The 16,385-nt window shown below is 43.3% G+C and overlaps 1 protein-coding gene across 1 annotated transcript in view; it reads left to right on the plus strand.

The window, feature by feature from the left end:
* The window catches only part of ANP32B (acidic nuclear phosphoprotein 32 family member B), a 196,242-nt gene that overhangs the window by 84,879 nt on the left and 94,978 nt on the right, over positions 1 to 16,385 (plus strand). The window contains exon 3 of the mRNA XM_085636610.1: positions 8,749 to 8,871. Within this exon, the coding sequence (XP_085492736.1) occupies positions 8,749 to 8,871 (123 nt within the window). The remainder of the gene's footprint in view (positions 1 to 8,748; positions 8,872 to 16,385) is intronic.

Below are 16,385 nucleotides of genomic sequence, written 5' to 3' on the forward strand. Positions count from 1 at the left end.
AAAAGGGATAGATCTGGTAATCGACATCACTCGCAAAGCCACAAATAAATCTCACCATAGCTCTTCCGTACTAGAAAAAACACATGAGGAGCGTCCATCTTCCTCAAAACAGGGAAAAGGTTCCCTCAGAAAAGGTTTGTTCAGAGCCTATTTGTCCTTCCCTGAAAAAGGCTCAGACTAAGAAGGTTTCACAGTCCTTACCGTTGAAGATGAAAGCAAGCTCAAAGATTTTGATATTCAAATTCTCGATGACGACATCGTTGACCTCCTCATCGACTAGGACTACAACGACTTCAACGTAGGCGCTCACTACAACTGCAACGCACATGATCATTTCTTCATAGCCTTTGTCGTTGATGACTATTATTACATCGGGAATCCTTAAACAGATGCCGACTATAGTTTTGTCGTCAAAATAGCCAGTGTTTGTGGTCCATCACTTAAGCCCGACAATGTGAGACATGCCAACCTAGTTACCATTGACGAAGGACCCATCCACAAGGGACCCGTCGACAAAGGAAAGACTGTTGATGAAAGATTCAATGACGAGGCAGCAGTCGACAAAGGAACAGATGACATCACTGAAAACTGCTTCATCGAGTAAGACATTATTTTGGCCTCTGAATTTGATTGCCCTAAGAAATAAATCTCCAACAGAGATTCTCCTAGTCCACACCTCACCAAGTAAGGTCTCGTCACTTCCACCAGAACATCTTCTAGAAGATGATGATTCAGAAGATGATAGTCCCTTTGGAGTGGCTTACAGCCCATCGGAACTTCACGTAAAGTGCCAGGAGAACGATGATTGGCAGTACTATGACAAATGCTATTATACTGCTGGAGAGCTATCTGAGCAGTATCAGGAATAATACTCCTCTTATGAACAACAGTAGCATCAAGAGCAATCCATCCACTTGCCCATGTCTTTAGTGAGCAAATTGCAAAATATGCTTCAGGGCTACTATTGCAGGCTCCCTGAACCAGCGGATGCAGCACCATCAAAACAGACACCGATGCCAATACCATCCCCTCCACTCCAAACTCCTCTTTCACGTCTGTCAAGACCCATGACTGCCCCTGCTACCCCACTTTCACAGATGCCTCCTATCATAGCTGACCCCCCAGCTAATCAGCCACCTTCCATGGACGAATAGAGAGAGGACGGGGAACAAAGGGACACTACCTCAATCCCTAATGATTGGGATGATTATCTTTTCCCAACTCTATTTCCTCCTCCTACCGCCACTAACGGATTCCCCACCGGAGGATATTGGCATAAGATGGAAAGAGCTGCCAAGAGGTTTGAGTTTTCGATTCTCACCAAACAAGAGGATTAATTTCTTTAAAATTTTAAGGAGCCCACCAAAAAAACAGTTCGGACTATCCCTATCATTGACTTTTTTTGGCAAGCAGCCCTTAAAATCACGAAAAATCCGGCCACAGTATCTGCAGTCATTCCCACGCTTCATGAAAAAAATACAACGCTCCTGAAGGGGAAACATAGTTTACAACGGGTGTCATTACAATGAATGTTTTACAAAGCAAAATCCATTACAACGCATGTCATTACATTGCATAATCCATTACAACGCATTCCCCAAAGTTACGCCCCGGCGGAGTTAGAATAGTAATTGCGTTGTAGTGGATTATGCGTTGTAACGACATGCGTTGTAATGGATTTTGCGATGTAAAAAAGTTTTTGTAATGACACGCGTTGTAACGGGTGCGTTGTAAAGTATCCTATTCTCCTGAAGACTCCCCAACATGCTTAATCGCCCAATCAAGACCAGACTTTGTGGTATCCCAGGTGGCCCAATGCCGCTCCAATAACCCGTCCACTCCAATCTCAGCACCTCCTGACAAGGATGGTCGCAGGCTCGATAACATCTGGAAAGATTCTCTTCTATGGCAGCCACAACAGGAGCGGCAAACTCCATGGCAATATTAGGCCGCTACGACAGCCAAATATAGTCAGCTCTTTCTACATACATGGGCCTCTTGCCTGAAGATGCCAAAATAGAAGCCGGTAAGAACCTTCAAGAAGGAGAAAGAACTTCGGCTGAGATCGTAGATTGCACTATTGATGTCTCAGCCACATAATTCAGACAGCTTGCTGGTGCGGCATCCTACACAGATAAGGATGTCTGAAAGCCACGTTTTTTCCCCCGAAGGTCCAAAGTAAAATACTAAATTACCTTTTGACGGTGAATCAGCATTTGGTAAGCATGTGGATGAGGTGCTCCAATCCATCAAGGCCGATACAAACCCTGCCAAGGCTCTGGAACCTCTTCAGTTTCGGAAGCAGCTCTTTTGAGGAGGTGGGGGCAGGGGAACGTATTCTTATAAAGGTGGTTATCAACCTTACAGAAACCAATATCAGTCTGGCCAGACTCAATGCCTTCAACAAGATCCTCAACAGACAGAGACAACCACCAAAAGCAGCAACCCAACAAGCAACCAGAGGCAGGGATTCGAAAAGAAAACAGTGACCCTTTTATAATGCCGGCTAACCCTATACAACTTGCCAACTTCACTGGTGGGTCAGATTTTGCATCATTTTCACCAGTGGTCCTAATCATCCTGGGTCATACTTTAGATTTTATCAAAACACTGCCAAACAGCCCACTAAAGGGAACACCCCCTCCACACCTGAAGCAACTATTCATGCAGGTATCCATCATGCTGAGAAAAGGAGCAATAGAAGTAGTCCCAAACCACAGAGGAGCATGGGTTTTACTCTCGTTTCTTCCTCATTCGCAAGAAGTCAGGAGATTGGTGCCCCATCTTGATCTCTGCAAGTTAAACAAATTCCTGAAGAAACAATCCTACCGAATGGTGACTCTCCAAGATATTCTTCACCTTCTCAACCCAACAGATCATAATATGGCTTTAGACCTTCAGGACTCCTATTTCCATGTACCAATTCATCTGAAATATCGCAGGTTTCTGCGATTCAGGTTATCTGGTACCCACAGCCAGTTTACAGTCCTTCCGTTCAGAATAAAACCAGCACAGCGCATTTTCGCCAAAGTCCTAGCTCCAGTGGCGGCCTATCTCAGATAGGTGGAGTTCTGATGTTTCCATACCTGGACGACTGGCTGATAAAGGCACAGACTCAACAACAAAGTGTAAAGGCTATAACAGCCTGCCTAACATTATTCCGCAGACTAGGTCTCACAGTCAACTACCAGAAATCTCACTTGAATCCTGCAGCAACTTTGATATCCTTAGGAGCATTCTTGGACACGGTCCAGAACAAAGCTTTTGCATCAAACGACAGGCGAATAAAAATTGAAAAGATTGACCACAAAAAAGTTAGTTTCTTTCCGGATATACAAATCGCTCCTCGGAATGCTTTCTTCATGTATTCCCCTCAACGGTCTACAGATGCAGCCCCTCCAAGAAGAGTTGGACAAGCATTGGCTGCAGCCCCAAGGCTCGTTCGAGAACATAGTTCACATCACTTCACTGATGACACGAGCCATGCTCTGGTGGACAGAGACATCAAATCTATCCAAAAGTCTATCATTTCTGGCCCAAATCCCCGAGTACACCATAACGACAGATGCATCGCTGGAAGGCTGGCATAATCCTCTGCAGGACCAAACGATAAGCAGAAAATGGGATTCCAAGGAAGCAAAGCTCCACATAAATCTGCTAGAGCTGAAAGCCATTGCTTTGGCATTAAGATCTTTCCTCCCCAAGATAGCACGGTCATCTGTACTCATTTGTACAGACAATACCACAAGCATGTTTTACGTACATTAGCAGGGAGGAACACGCTCACTAGCGCTATAGTTTCAAGCGCAGGAGATTTGGAACTGGGCGCTGCAACATCACATAACGCTCAGAGGAGAACATGTGCCAGGAGTATTCAACATTCTCCTAGACTCATTAGGTAGGACCAGCAGGACCTGCTACAAGTGGTAACTCAACCAACACACTGTGGACCACCTATTCCATCATTGGGGAAAACCAAACTTATACCTGTTTGCGGCAAAGGACAACAAAAATGCCAATTCTTCGCAAGTTTGCATCACCAGAAGGGATTGTGGGGAAATGCATTTCACATGAAAATGAAGAGAGCCATGCAGAGTTCTCATTGCTTCAAGGTGGCCCAGACATTTTTGGTTCACAGAGCTCCTGCTCCTCTCCGAACAACCTCATGCTCAGCTCAAACTACTACCAACGCTGCTGACGATGAGCCAGGGGCAGGTCCGACATCCCAATAAAACATCGCTACACTTATCGGCTTGGCTCCTGAGTTCAATGAGTTTGCCATGCTAGGGATTCCTTCAGACTGCATGGAAATACTTGTGGAAGCAAGGGCAGAGACCACTAACAAAACGTACAAATGCAAATGGAAGCGCTTTAGCATCTGTTGTGCAGAACAAAAAATTCATCCTTTCTCATCCTCGCCCAAGCAAATTCTCCCGTATTTACTCCATTTAGCAAAATTAACCCACTCTTTCATCAAAGTGCATCTGGCAGCAATTTTCAAGTTTAGACGTTCTAGTGACACACCGTCTTTGTGGTCTAGCAGAATCATAAATCAATTCCTAAAAGGTCTATTCAGGATTTTTCCTCCAGTGATGAAACCCAGCCATCATGGCTCCTGAATGTGGTTTTAGGCCATCTCATGAAAGCTCCATTCGAGCCAATTCACACAGCAGAATTGCAGTACTGCACTTGGAAAACAGCCCTTCTCCTAGCTCTCATATATGCCAAGAGAGATAGTGACATTCACTCATTAATCATGAAAGAGCCTTTCCTTCAATTCAAATCATACAAGGTAATTCTTCGAACTAATCCCAGATTTATCCCAAAGTCCCTTCGGACTTCCACTTAAATAAACCTGTAGTACTACGCACATTCTTCCCAAATGCACAAACTGTTGCAGAGAGTCATTGCATTCTTTTTATGTCAAAAGATGTCTCAAGTTCTGTGTACGCAGAACCCATCATATCCACAAAGGGGATCAATTATTCGTAGCATGCGGAAACCACAGACGAGGTTGTCCAGGTTCTAAACAGACCATTGCCAGATGGATTGCATCCACCATTCAATTTTGTCACAGACCAGCAGAAAAACCGCTGCATGGCAAGGTTAAAGCCCATTCCACTAGACCTCTCCGCTTCCACAGCTCTGTTCGCCTGTGTGCTCATTCAACACATCTGCAGGACAGCAACATGGTCCAGCAGACACGCCTTACTGAAGCATTATTGCCTTGATGAGGCTGATGCGGCTGTGGGACACTCAGTATTATGACGCTTGTTCCAATAAGGGAAGCCTCTCATCCCTTTATTTTATTTACATATATATCTCTCGGTGGGATTTATGGTCATTAACTGCGATTTACTGCTGACTAGTCTGATTCAAGCATGTGAATCTAGAAAACATCCAATACTGGAGAAGGCAATTGGTTACTCACCTGTAACTGTAGTTCTCCAGTATTGATATATTATATAGATTCACATGCGACCTATCCTCCTCCCTGGAGAGGCTTCTCCTTTTTGTCTAAGACTAAAGTAGCACACTTGTGCTTGAAAATCGGAGGGAATCAGCCTCTCTTGGGAGAGTTTTAGAGGGTGCGGTCACCTGATTGATTAGAGTTTGGTCCTTTTTTAATAAGGACATAGATAGGGTATAGAAACAATTGTTCAGTGCCATGAGTACCTATTATAGTAACACACATTGCTTTATTATAGTACAGTGGGACTCCCACTTCAGATAATGATTCAAGCGTGTGAATCTATTAAAGATACCAATACTGGAGAACTACCGTTACAGGTAAGTAACCAAGTTTCTTAGCCATGGTGTGGACTTTTCTCAAAAATACCTGCTTCTTGATATTTAGCGGAATACTTTTCATGAGAAGATAGCAGAGAAAGAAGGCTGATGAAGAAAATCTTTAAAAAGGTATAAAAAAAAAACGTTGATGCTGGAGCTTTTTGTTAATCACTGCCAGGTTCTATTGTACAGCTAATGGCTCCCCCAACACGACCTGCCTTTCATCTCTCAGCACCTGCACCCTCTGGGTTGACCTTGAACAGCAGAAAGAGCTTTGCTGACAGTACCTAGACCTTGGTGTCCTATGATCGCTCTCCTGATAGACTGTTTCCTGTCTGACAATCACGAGTCTGTATTTCGAGTGTGCTGTAACCTTAAACTGATGAGAGTAGCCCTTGGCATAATATTGGAGTGTATAGCCATGGCTTTGAGGTAGAGGTTTCTTTCGTTGGTGCCAAATGAGCATTTGGATGCTAGTAATGTACTCCCTGATGATTGGAGCTATCTACAAGTTAATATTGAAAGCAGGCATGCACCTTGTGCTAGACATTAATATTCTGTGAGCATTATCAGGTCGGTAAAGTAGAGGTTTCCTTGCCCTGCATCCAGTTACTTAGCATTCTACCTCCTTCACACCAATCTGTCTGAGCCATGTCTCTTTTAATCTGTTCCTCCCATTTTTCACACATAGTTGTAGGTATTAATGGAACTGGTTGCGCTGCCCTGAAATCGATTGACATCTTTTTGACCAGCAGGGCTCCATCGTTGCCTTCGTATGCTATTTGAGTCCCCTTGACCTGTAACATGGGGCTTTGTCTTTTCCTTTATGCTTATCATGTTTGTGTTTAGCTGTTTGAACATCTCAAAATAGATTTCAAAACAACGATCTGTAAAATGGGGTGCACTCCAGAGATCACCTGTTTCAATCCTCTTCCAGAGATCACCTGTTTCAATCCTCTTTCAACATTCATTTACAATCTCTAAACAAGGTCCTTCATGCTTATGGGGCGAGGGTTTTTTATGTATGATGACACACAATCAGTGCTGTGTTTGAGTATCAATTCAAGGCTTTCCCTGCGGCATATAGGCTCATTGCTCTTTGGAAAACCTCAAGTGGATGTTTGGAGAGTTTCCAAATTTTCCAGAAATAAGTAAATTCACTATTAGGATGCTAGCCTTTCAAATTGTTAAACGACTTCCCATTGATATGGAGACCACCTTCAGTGTCAAAAAAGTTGAATTCAACACGGCCATCAACACTATGACACTTTCCTTTTACTGTCCTGTACTTAGTTTCAGAAGTAGCATTTGTATCATGCATTCTTTTGCAACTTTGGCCAGCAAATTTAGCAATTATGCCTGTTCTTGTGTAAATCCGAATAAATTCCACATTGTGTAACAGACAGTACCAGCTCATTGTATTACACAGACAAGCAAGATGGAGATGTTTGAGGCCAGTTCCGTTGAGGGGCACATATATGAATATGTCCCATAGCCAAATACCTCATGATTATTGCAGTTCATTGTCCTGGCATTGACCAGCTCCAGTCAGAAGCTCTTGGCAGAGTGTAATGTGAACCACAAATGAGTCATAAAATGGGGCTATTCAATGTCTTTTGCAAATGGGGACCCCAATAAATCTCTTTGCCTCCGCAAACAAGAAATGTCCACCCTTCACCTCCAGATTTTAAAGGCCAGGGAAGGATTGTGGTGCCCAGCTGGTCAGAGATTTCTGTATGATTTAAATTAATATCGCAGACACAGAACTAATTATCAAGTAGACCATAAGGGTTCGAATTAGTAGGTTCACAATCTCCTTCACATATCTGTGAGGCAATGGTAGAGACTGCCATGCAGACCAGATCTTCTCTCCAGGTAACAGTGAAAATGTTCATCAAAGCCCATCATCCTTGAGCTTGGTGTCCTTGTTCCAGAATTCATCCAATATGGACTAGTGAACCTCCTGCTGGAGTGCATGAGTGTTCATAGAGAGGTGAAGCGTCATTCTGATAGAACATCCGATTAATGTAAATTGAAGAGGGGCTGCATTTGATTTTAAAAAGCAAAACAAATCAACCAAACTACCCACCAAGAGGTAGCAATGCTTACCTTCCTGCTTCATGTTGCAAAGCTGGGTTAACTGTTCGCCTCTATTTAGGTACATCTTGCTGCCTTTACAGCACAAAGGTGGAATCCTTCACAAGTTTAATTTTCAAACATTCCAATGATTCTGTTTTTTTGGAGGGTTTTAGAAAATTATTCCCTTCAGTCAGAAGACCATCTGCCACATGGGATGAACACTAGGTAATAAAGGGCATGTTGTATCTACATCCAGCTTCAAAAGTGTTGTTAAAATCGTTATGTTTTTCTTCTCCCCGTAACTGAACATATTATTAAGCGGGTTTGGTGGGTAGGATGCAGGAGTGAAGAGCCTATAATTTATTTTTATTTTATTCCCATTTAACATGTTGGGCTACACCTCCTTTTTCTGGGCATATTAGATGATGCCACTGTCCATGATCTACATCACTGTGTTCCTTTAAGAATCTTGAAGTCACATTGTTCTTAAAGGTGTTTTTTTCCCATATTTTATGCCTTGGATTCAGTTATAGAATTGTAAGATTAAAGTGCTGCGGGGAGACTGACCAGAAATGCTCACTGAAGGAAATTTTTATTTTCTTAATGCATGAGTCCTGATTGTGGATGATTCGTGATTCATTTATGAATATGGTCACTTGAATATTCTATCACTTTATGGCGCTTTGAAATGCTGGTATGCAGTTAACTTTCCATGAGAATAAAGCTCCCGCCTTCAGTTGGTGAAGAATCGGAGAGCATCAGCAGTGAAAAGTTTATTGTGTGATCTGTTATTTAGTGATTTCAGCAGTGGTATTTTTCCACAACTAATGTGTTTCTACTGTTGTTTTTGTCTTGCCATCTCGTTTGCTATTACATCAGCTTGAGCTTAGCGACAACAGAATTTCTGGAGGCCTTGATGCCCTAGCGGAAAAACTTCCAAACCTCACACATCTGAACCTTAGTGGAAACAAGTTAAAGGATATCAGTACCTTGGAACCTTTGGTATGTATAGCAGTTTTCAAATGAGAATGTAATCTCAATAAATACATGTGTGTAGAATTGTCCATACTGCTTTCATCTTCAACCACTCTTTACTTTTCTTTTGAAGAAAAAAAGTTTCAGATCTATTTGTCGTGTTTTAATTGAACTTATTTCATCTGCATCACCTGTGTGCATATGCACTTTATAAGTAGTCTTAATTGTTCTGTACAGTAGCTTGTGCAGGCTTTCACAAACTGGGATTGCTTTGCAAGTGTTTACACATGAGAACTAGCATCCTCTAAATATGCCATGCCCCCTACGTGTGTCTAAGCCATACTTGAATGCCTAAGTGCTTAATAGGTCTTTACCAGGTTGTGTCGCAAGCACTGTGCAAATATTATAGTACTATTTATTTTTTAAATTCAACATTTTAACAGTGGAGTCTTGTACTTGTAAAAAGCAGTCACACCAACTTTAATCACGCCAGTTGCACTACATCCAGTTAGCCAGGCAGCACCTGTTGATGGAACTCCCAAGGTTAGCCTAAAAAAATTGTGGACAGCCCATGCGTTAATCGGACTCCCATGAGGGATATATTTTCCCTGTACTTTTCTTCTCAATTGTTTGATCTTGACCTTTCGACCATTCCCATTCTATTGTACCTCATCCCCTTTCACGTGTGCTTCAGCAGTAAATAAAGTAGTCACTCCCGTGTTTCGACTAAATGAGCTGGAGCCCAAGGGGGCCGATCTCAGTGGGTGACAGAGGGGTGCCATGGGAAATGAGCCCATTAAGGGGAGCAACTGGAAGGGCATGGTTTTAGACTAACAAAACCCAAAGAGAGCTTCAGCTAACCGAAACAACTAAAATTCTGCCCATATCAGGACAATCTCTGAGAGGGGTGCCGTTTTTAGGAACACCTAGGCTCTTAGCATATAATTGATCAGGGCTATAACAGAAGGTGCCAAACACTAATTTAATTAAGCCTATTAAAAATAGGTTTCTCAGAGTATGTTTTCAGGCTTGAAAATTTAGTTACAAAATAAGGCCAAAGTCTGTATATGTCTGTATCCTCATGCAAAGTGGCTTTCTTTAACTCATTTGAGGTTTGTGTTGTATTATGTGGTCATGAGACCAGTATTAGATGCATAGAATGTAGAGCGTAGAATGTGGAACCTAGTTCAGGGAGTTAAGAATAGCCTTGTTGGCAGTTGCTTGCTGTGCTTGCCAGGTTTGGTCTTAAGTAGCTACTTATCAATTAATCACGGAAAATTTACAACTGTGAAGAGTGTCTTTTCAGTGGCGACAAGGAGGGGATGTTTCACCTCCCGGACCAACCCTATTAATGTAAAATTTGGGGGTAAGCAGGCTGTCATCGGTGTTGAAGAATGGCAGCGCTGAGCCTCAAGCAACTCCCAGGATTGAAGAGGATAAAAGGAGCTGTTCCTGCCCCATACACTTCAAGAAGGACTTTGTGGTGACTGAGTTGTGATCAGGCGAGGTGTAGCATATACTCATGGTGGACAGACAGTAAGGCTTGTGGACACGTTACTCGGCGTGGAGTGAGACACACGAGCAGAGGGATCAGCGCTGCAACTCTTGTGACAAAAATGCTACTGCTCTGATGAGGCGCACAATCCTAGGATTGCAGTCGAATGTGTGTGCTCAGCTAGCGCTTGTTGCGATTTCGAGTGGAGTGGCATACCTAAGTGAAATCAGGTGTGTGGCCGCTTACTGTTGACCAACGTGGATCAGGCGGATTTTGTGCACAACATTTCCAGGCCATGGGCATACAATACTGACAGAAGGCTTCTGCAGTACCGGGCCTGTCATTGGAGGGTGGTCTGCATCTGCCAGTCAGAGTGCATCCTGTGGTTGGCCAATCAGTCAGTGCTCCTCAGTGTTTTTCTGATTAAGCCTACTCCGCCTCTTATAGCTTTAAGAGCTAACACTTATCAGGTTGTCCAAAAATTTCGATTTTCTTATTTAATCCTGTGTATTTCTACAAGGATCAATGCAATTTACTCAGCTTGGCTTTTCGTCGTTTTTCACTTCCTTCTCGTCATCCACATGCAGGATTTCCTGATCTTCCGCTTCTTCTCCAATATCGGATAAGATAACTCTCAGGATCTCCCCTGTTTCTTCTTCTTTTATCAATTTCAGCCAAGTCTCCTCTGGATTTCCTTGACTATCTGCCTCTTCTCCTTGTTCAGACAGTGCCACGTACGTCCATTCAGGTGACTTATATTTCTGATTTGGTTTTCTTGCACGTTTGCTTGCTTCTGATACTTCTGTTTCTCCCTCTTTCTCTGGATGTTGACTGGTTACTTCATTCACTTGTTCAGCCTCTGAGGGTTTAGCTCGTGTCAATCTGTATCTTAGTTTCTTGATCTTGTTTGGCCAAATGTCTCCTTTGGCATTCCTTCTTGCTTTGCCGTCTTTGCCAGTTCTTTCCTCGATCCAAGTTCTCTTTCTCAGAACTCGACCTTCTGGTATTTCAGTTTCACTGTCTTTAGATTCTGTCTCGTTTGGTTTTTCTGTCTCAGTATTCTCCTTTTCCACCTCTGGTGATGGCCCTACTTCTGTCCCTCCTCGGGTCTCCTGCACGCAATCTCCCTGCTGATTACTTGTCCCTTCACCTGGCTGTGTGCTGCAGTTCCCTACACCTCCTCGGGGTTTTTCCGCAATCTGTCCCTCTCTCTCTGTGACTGTCCCTTCCTCTTCTTCCAATATTGTTTCAGGTGGAATTTCTCCTACTTTCTCATTTGGAGTGAACGTTACTTCTGACTGAACATTCTTTTCTTTTCTTCTTTCCGTGCTCGCCATTGGTGTTCGGTTCACCTCCAGAATCTGAATCGTCCGAAATCTGCAATCTTTTCCTTAGTATTTCTTCTCTAGGGGTTTGAACCAGTCTTGGCTCCGTCTCCCCCTTTCAGGATTTTCTTTTGATTTTATACTCTCATTACTTGACTCATCACTTGATTCTGATTCGTCAAAGTATTCTTTTCCAATGCCGTCTGCTGGATTTGGAACTCTCAAAGTGTGACTTGCATGTATCCAGTTTTTCAGTCCTGCACACTTTACAGCAGTCGTTGTGGTCAAAATGACCTGTCTTGGCCTTCCCCACCTTGGAACCAGGCAATTTCTTCTTCTGTGGACTTTTATCCTCACCCAGTCCCCTGGGCTCAAATCATGGGCTGGTTTCTTTTCAAGTGTGGTGGCATCCGCTCCAACCTGGTGAAACACAGAATGAACTGCGTCAGCCAGGCCTTTACAGTAATCCAAAATCATGTCATCAGTTATAGTCATCAGCTTGTTGACTGGTACAAACACATGTCTCATGGCACGTCCCATGATGATCTCGTGTGGACTCAAACCTGTGGTTCTGTCTGGAGTAGATCTAATGGTCATCAAAACCAGAGGCAAGACATCAGGCCATTTCAAACCTGTGGCTAAACACATTTTTCCAATTCTATTTTTGATGGTACCATTCATTTGCTCAACCACACCAGAAGCCTCTGGTCGGTAGGCACAATGCAGTTTTTGTTGTTCACCCAATGCTTCACAAATCAATTTCATGATCTCATTGTAGAAATGTCCACCTCTGTCTGATTCTATGGTTATTGGAAACCCGTACCTTGGGATGAATTCCCTCAACAATAGCTTAGCCACTGTGATTCCATCATTTCTTCTGGTTGGGTATGCCTCCACCCACCTAGAGAACAGACAAACTACCACCAAAACATACCTCAGTTTGTTGTAAGGGGGCATCTCAATGAAATCTACTTGCATTCTGGTGAAAGGTCCTCCCTCCCGGCCTATGGTACCCAAACTCACCACCGTTTTTCTTCCAGGATTGTACTGCCGACATGTCAGGCATCTCTGACAGAGACTTTCTGCTATTAGCCTTAATTTTGAATTATACCAGGTCTGCTTAAAGGCCCTTATCATGGCATCCCTTCCCAGATGTCCTTGGCCATGATACATCCGTGCCATGGTTGACATCATGCTATCAGGCATTACTGGTCTTCCATCCCGATAGACCCACACATGATCCTTTTCCCTGGGTGCACATCCTGCTTTCACCCACTGTCTCATTTCCTCATCCACTGCTTCGTCCTGTAATTGCCTCACTTGATCCCATGTTCCCACAACGTTAGTAAACATTATGGAGCAAGAAGACATTTCCTTTTCTTTGGACCGATTTATGGAATATTTATTTCGGGCACAATACTGAGCCATGTCGTTTGCAAATCTGTTCCCGGTAGTGATGTAATCACTCCCTTGTCCAGGAGCAGCACATTTTACCACAGCCAGTTCTTTGGGCATTTGTATTGCCTCAAGCAATTTCCCAACCACTTCTGCATTCCTTATGGGAGTTCCACTTGAGGTCAAGAAACCTCTTTGCAGCCATAGTTGGCCGAAATCATGGACAACTCCAAATCCATACTGGCTATCAGTCATTACAGTCACTCTCGCATTCCTCCCAATCTTGCATGCTTTGGTTAATGCCACTATTTCTGCTACTTGAGCGGATCTTACTCCTTTCAAGGGTGATGCCTCTATAACTGCTGAAACTGTGCATACTGCATAGGCTGCGCTCAACACTCCTTCATCCGTTCTCAAACAGGATCCATCCACAAAAAACACATGATCACTCTCTGGCAGTGGTAGATCTCTTATGTCAGGACGAGGTTTTGTGCAATAGTCAAGCACATCCAAACATTCATGATCAGCCTCTTCCCTTATCTCCACTCTCTCTGCATCAGGCAAAAGTGTAGCTGGATTCACATTCACACATCTTTCCAGACTCACATTGTTTGCACCTAGAATAACTTTTTCATACTTAGTCAGCCGACTATGTGACATGAACTGTGTTCGACTCCTTGTTAAAAGGATCGCCACACTATGGGGTACAAACACTCTCACTGGATACCCCATCACGATTCCCTTACTCTGTTCTAGGCTTCGGCATGTAGCTGCTACTGCTTTCAGGCATCCTGGCAACCCTATTGCCACTAGGTCTAGCATTGACGAGAAATATGCCACTGGTCTCCTTTGTCTTCCATGTTTCTGTATTAACACTGAAAGTGCGCATCCGTTTCGCTCACTACAGTATAGCTCAAATTCCTTTTCATAATCTGGCATACCCAGAGCAAGGGCTTCACATAAACTGTTCTTCAGCTGTTTGAATGCTGCCAGTTCTTATTTGTTCAGTTCAGGGGGTCTTTAACCTCACTTTTTGTCGACTTCACCAATGGTTTGGCAATCAGGGAAAAATTACTTATCCACTGACGACAGTAACCAACCATTCCTAGAAACATTCTCACCTCTCTTTGGGTCATTGGAGCTCTCATTCCTCTAATGATTCTGATTCTGTCTATGGTTACTTTTCTCAGGCCTTTTTCGATATTATGACCCAAGTATGTCACTTCCTTTTTACAGTACTGCAATTTGTTTGGAAATACCTTCAGTCCTCCATCTGCCAAATGATTTAACAAGGCTATGGTGTCTGTTTCACAGGCCTCGCGTGTTTTTGACGCCACCAATAGGTCGTCAATGTACTGCACTAAAACTGAACTCTCAGGCATAGTAAGACTCTCCAGGGATTTCTTTAACAACTGATTAAAAATGGAGGGGCTCTCTGTGTATCCCTGTGGGATTCGGCACCATGCCAAAATACGGTTTCCAAACCTGAAGGCAAAAAGCGGCTGGCTGTCATGATGCAATGGAATGGAAAAAAAAGCATGACACAAATCGATTACTGTGTACCATTCTGCATCATGTGGGAACTGATACAAAATTACTGAGGGATTTGGAACAATTGGACAACATGAGACGGCAATCTTGTTAATCTTTCTCAAATCTTGCACAATCCTGAATTTCCCACTTTGCTTTTTCAGTCCCATGATAGGCGAATTACATGGACTACTCATTATCTCCCTCAGCACTCCTTGCTGGATCATTTTCTCAATCAATGGGGTTACTCCTGCTATTATTTCAGGGGTCAGTCTGTATTGTGGAATATTTGGGTAAACAGCTCCTTCTTTTACCGCAATTCTCACTGGGTCTACATTTCTCATCAGACCTACATCTTCTCCAGTGAAATCCAAAACTGCTGCTTTCACTGTCTGTTTCAATTCTGGGGGCAATTCATCTGGATTGAATACTGCATAGGTTCCAGCAACCTCACACTCTCGGTTAGCTATGGTCATTTTATACAGAACATCCTCATCTGGTGTTTCAAAGGCTATTCCGTCTGGTGTACAGAATATAGTGCAATTCATCTTGCACAATAAATCCCTTCCTAGTAAATTCACAGGACTGGTGTCACACACCACAAATCGGTGCATATCTGAAAATTTCCCTATTCTGACTTTTACTGGATCAGTAAGGTACATTTTGATCTGGGTGTTGGACACACCTACTACTTGGATCGTTTCATCCGAAAGAGGAAGATTTCTAACATCTGCTGATCTGACAGTGGATCGTGTAGCTCCAGTGTCTACTAGAAAAGTAATGTTTTCATCATTAACTTTCCCATCCACAAATGGTCCTGTCTGATCTATTTCTAGAGCTGCGCCAAGTATGCACTCTGCTTCCTCTTTTCGGCACCGTCAATAAAACTCTTCTGGCTCACTTTCGTCATTTTGCAGCAAATACTGTGATACAACGCTTGCGCGTTGCGGTTTGTTTACCTGTTCTTCATTGTAGAATCCCGTCTCTTTACTATACTTCTGTGTACTCCGGCTCTGTGGTAAGGGCGGTTTTAGCACCTGATTCTGTAGATTAACAGCCTTCTGCTGTTGCGGCGGTGGACCACTCCCCTCACACTGCACCTGTGGATTTAATGACAGATATTCATCATTAGTACCTGGTGGATATTTACACTCTGATTTCCAGTGTCCAAATCTTCCGCAATTGTGCCAGGGGAATTTCTTCTTTGCTTCTTTTATATTACCTTTCCCTTTTCCTGGGCCAAATCTTTGTTTCATGCCTGGATTATTAGCCTGTTCAACCAGCTGAGCTTCCTGTCTTTCTGCTACTTTCACTTGAGCCCACATTGCCTTTTCTTTTAGCTTTCGCTGCGTGGCTTCGATCTCATCACTAAAGTATTTTGCATGCCTCAGGATCTCCTCTATTTTCTTGCTTTGCCAGTCCACGGTGTGCTGCTTGATCATGTCCCCGATTTCGGGACGCAGACCATACACAAATCTGTACACAAAATGACTCAGGTCCTTCTCTCCCAGACTGTCATCCCCACTGAACTGTTTAAAGGCTAATATTAGCCTCTCATAATAGGCATGGACTGACTCCTTTGCTTCCTGATGTGTTCTATCTATTTTAACCCAGTCTGTTTCTTTGGGGGGCACTTTGTTTTTCAAGAATGCCATGACCTGTTCATATTTCTTCATTACCTCTGGGTCTGGGGCTCCTGTTTTGGGATCTCTCGGGTACTCTTTGGTGGGCCAATCTATGACTATCTTACATTCGGCCCACAAGTCTGCAGCCACCATTATATCAAACAGACTATT

The sequence above is a fragment of the Triturus cristatus genome, chromosome 2_1 (genome assembly GCF_964204655.1).
Source record: "Triturus cristatus chromosome 2_1, aTriCri1.1, whole genome shotgun sequence".
NCBI classification, from domain to species: Eukaryota; Metazoa; Chordata; class Amphibia; order Caudata; family Salamandridae; genus Triturus; species Triturus cristatus.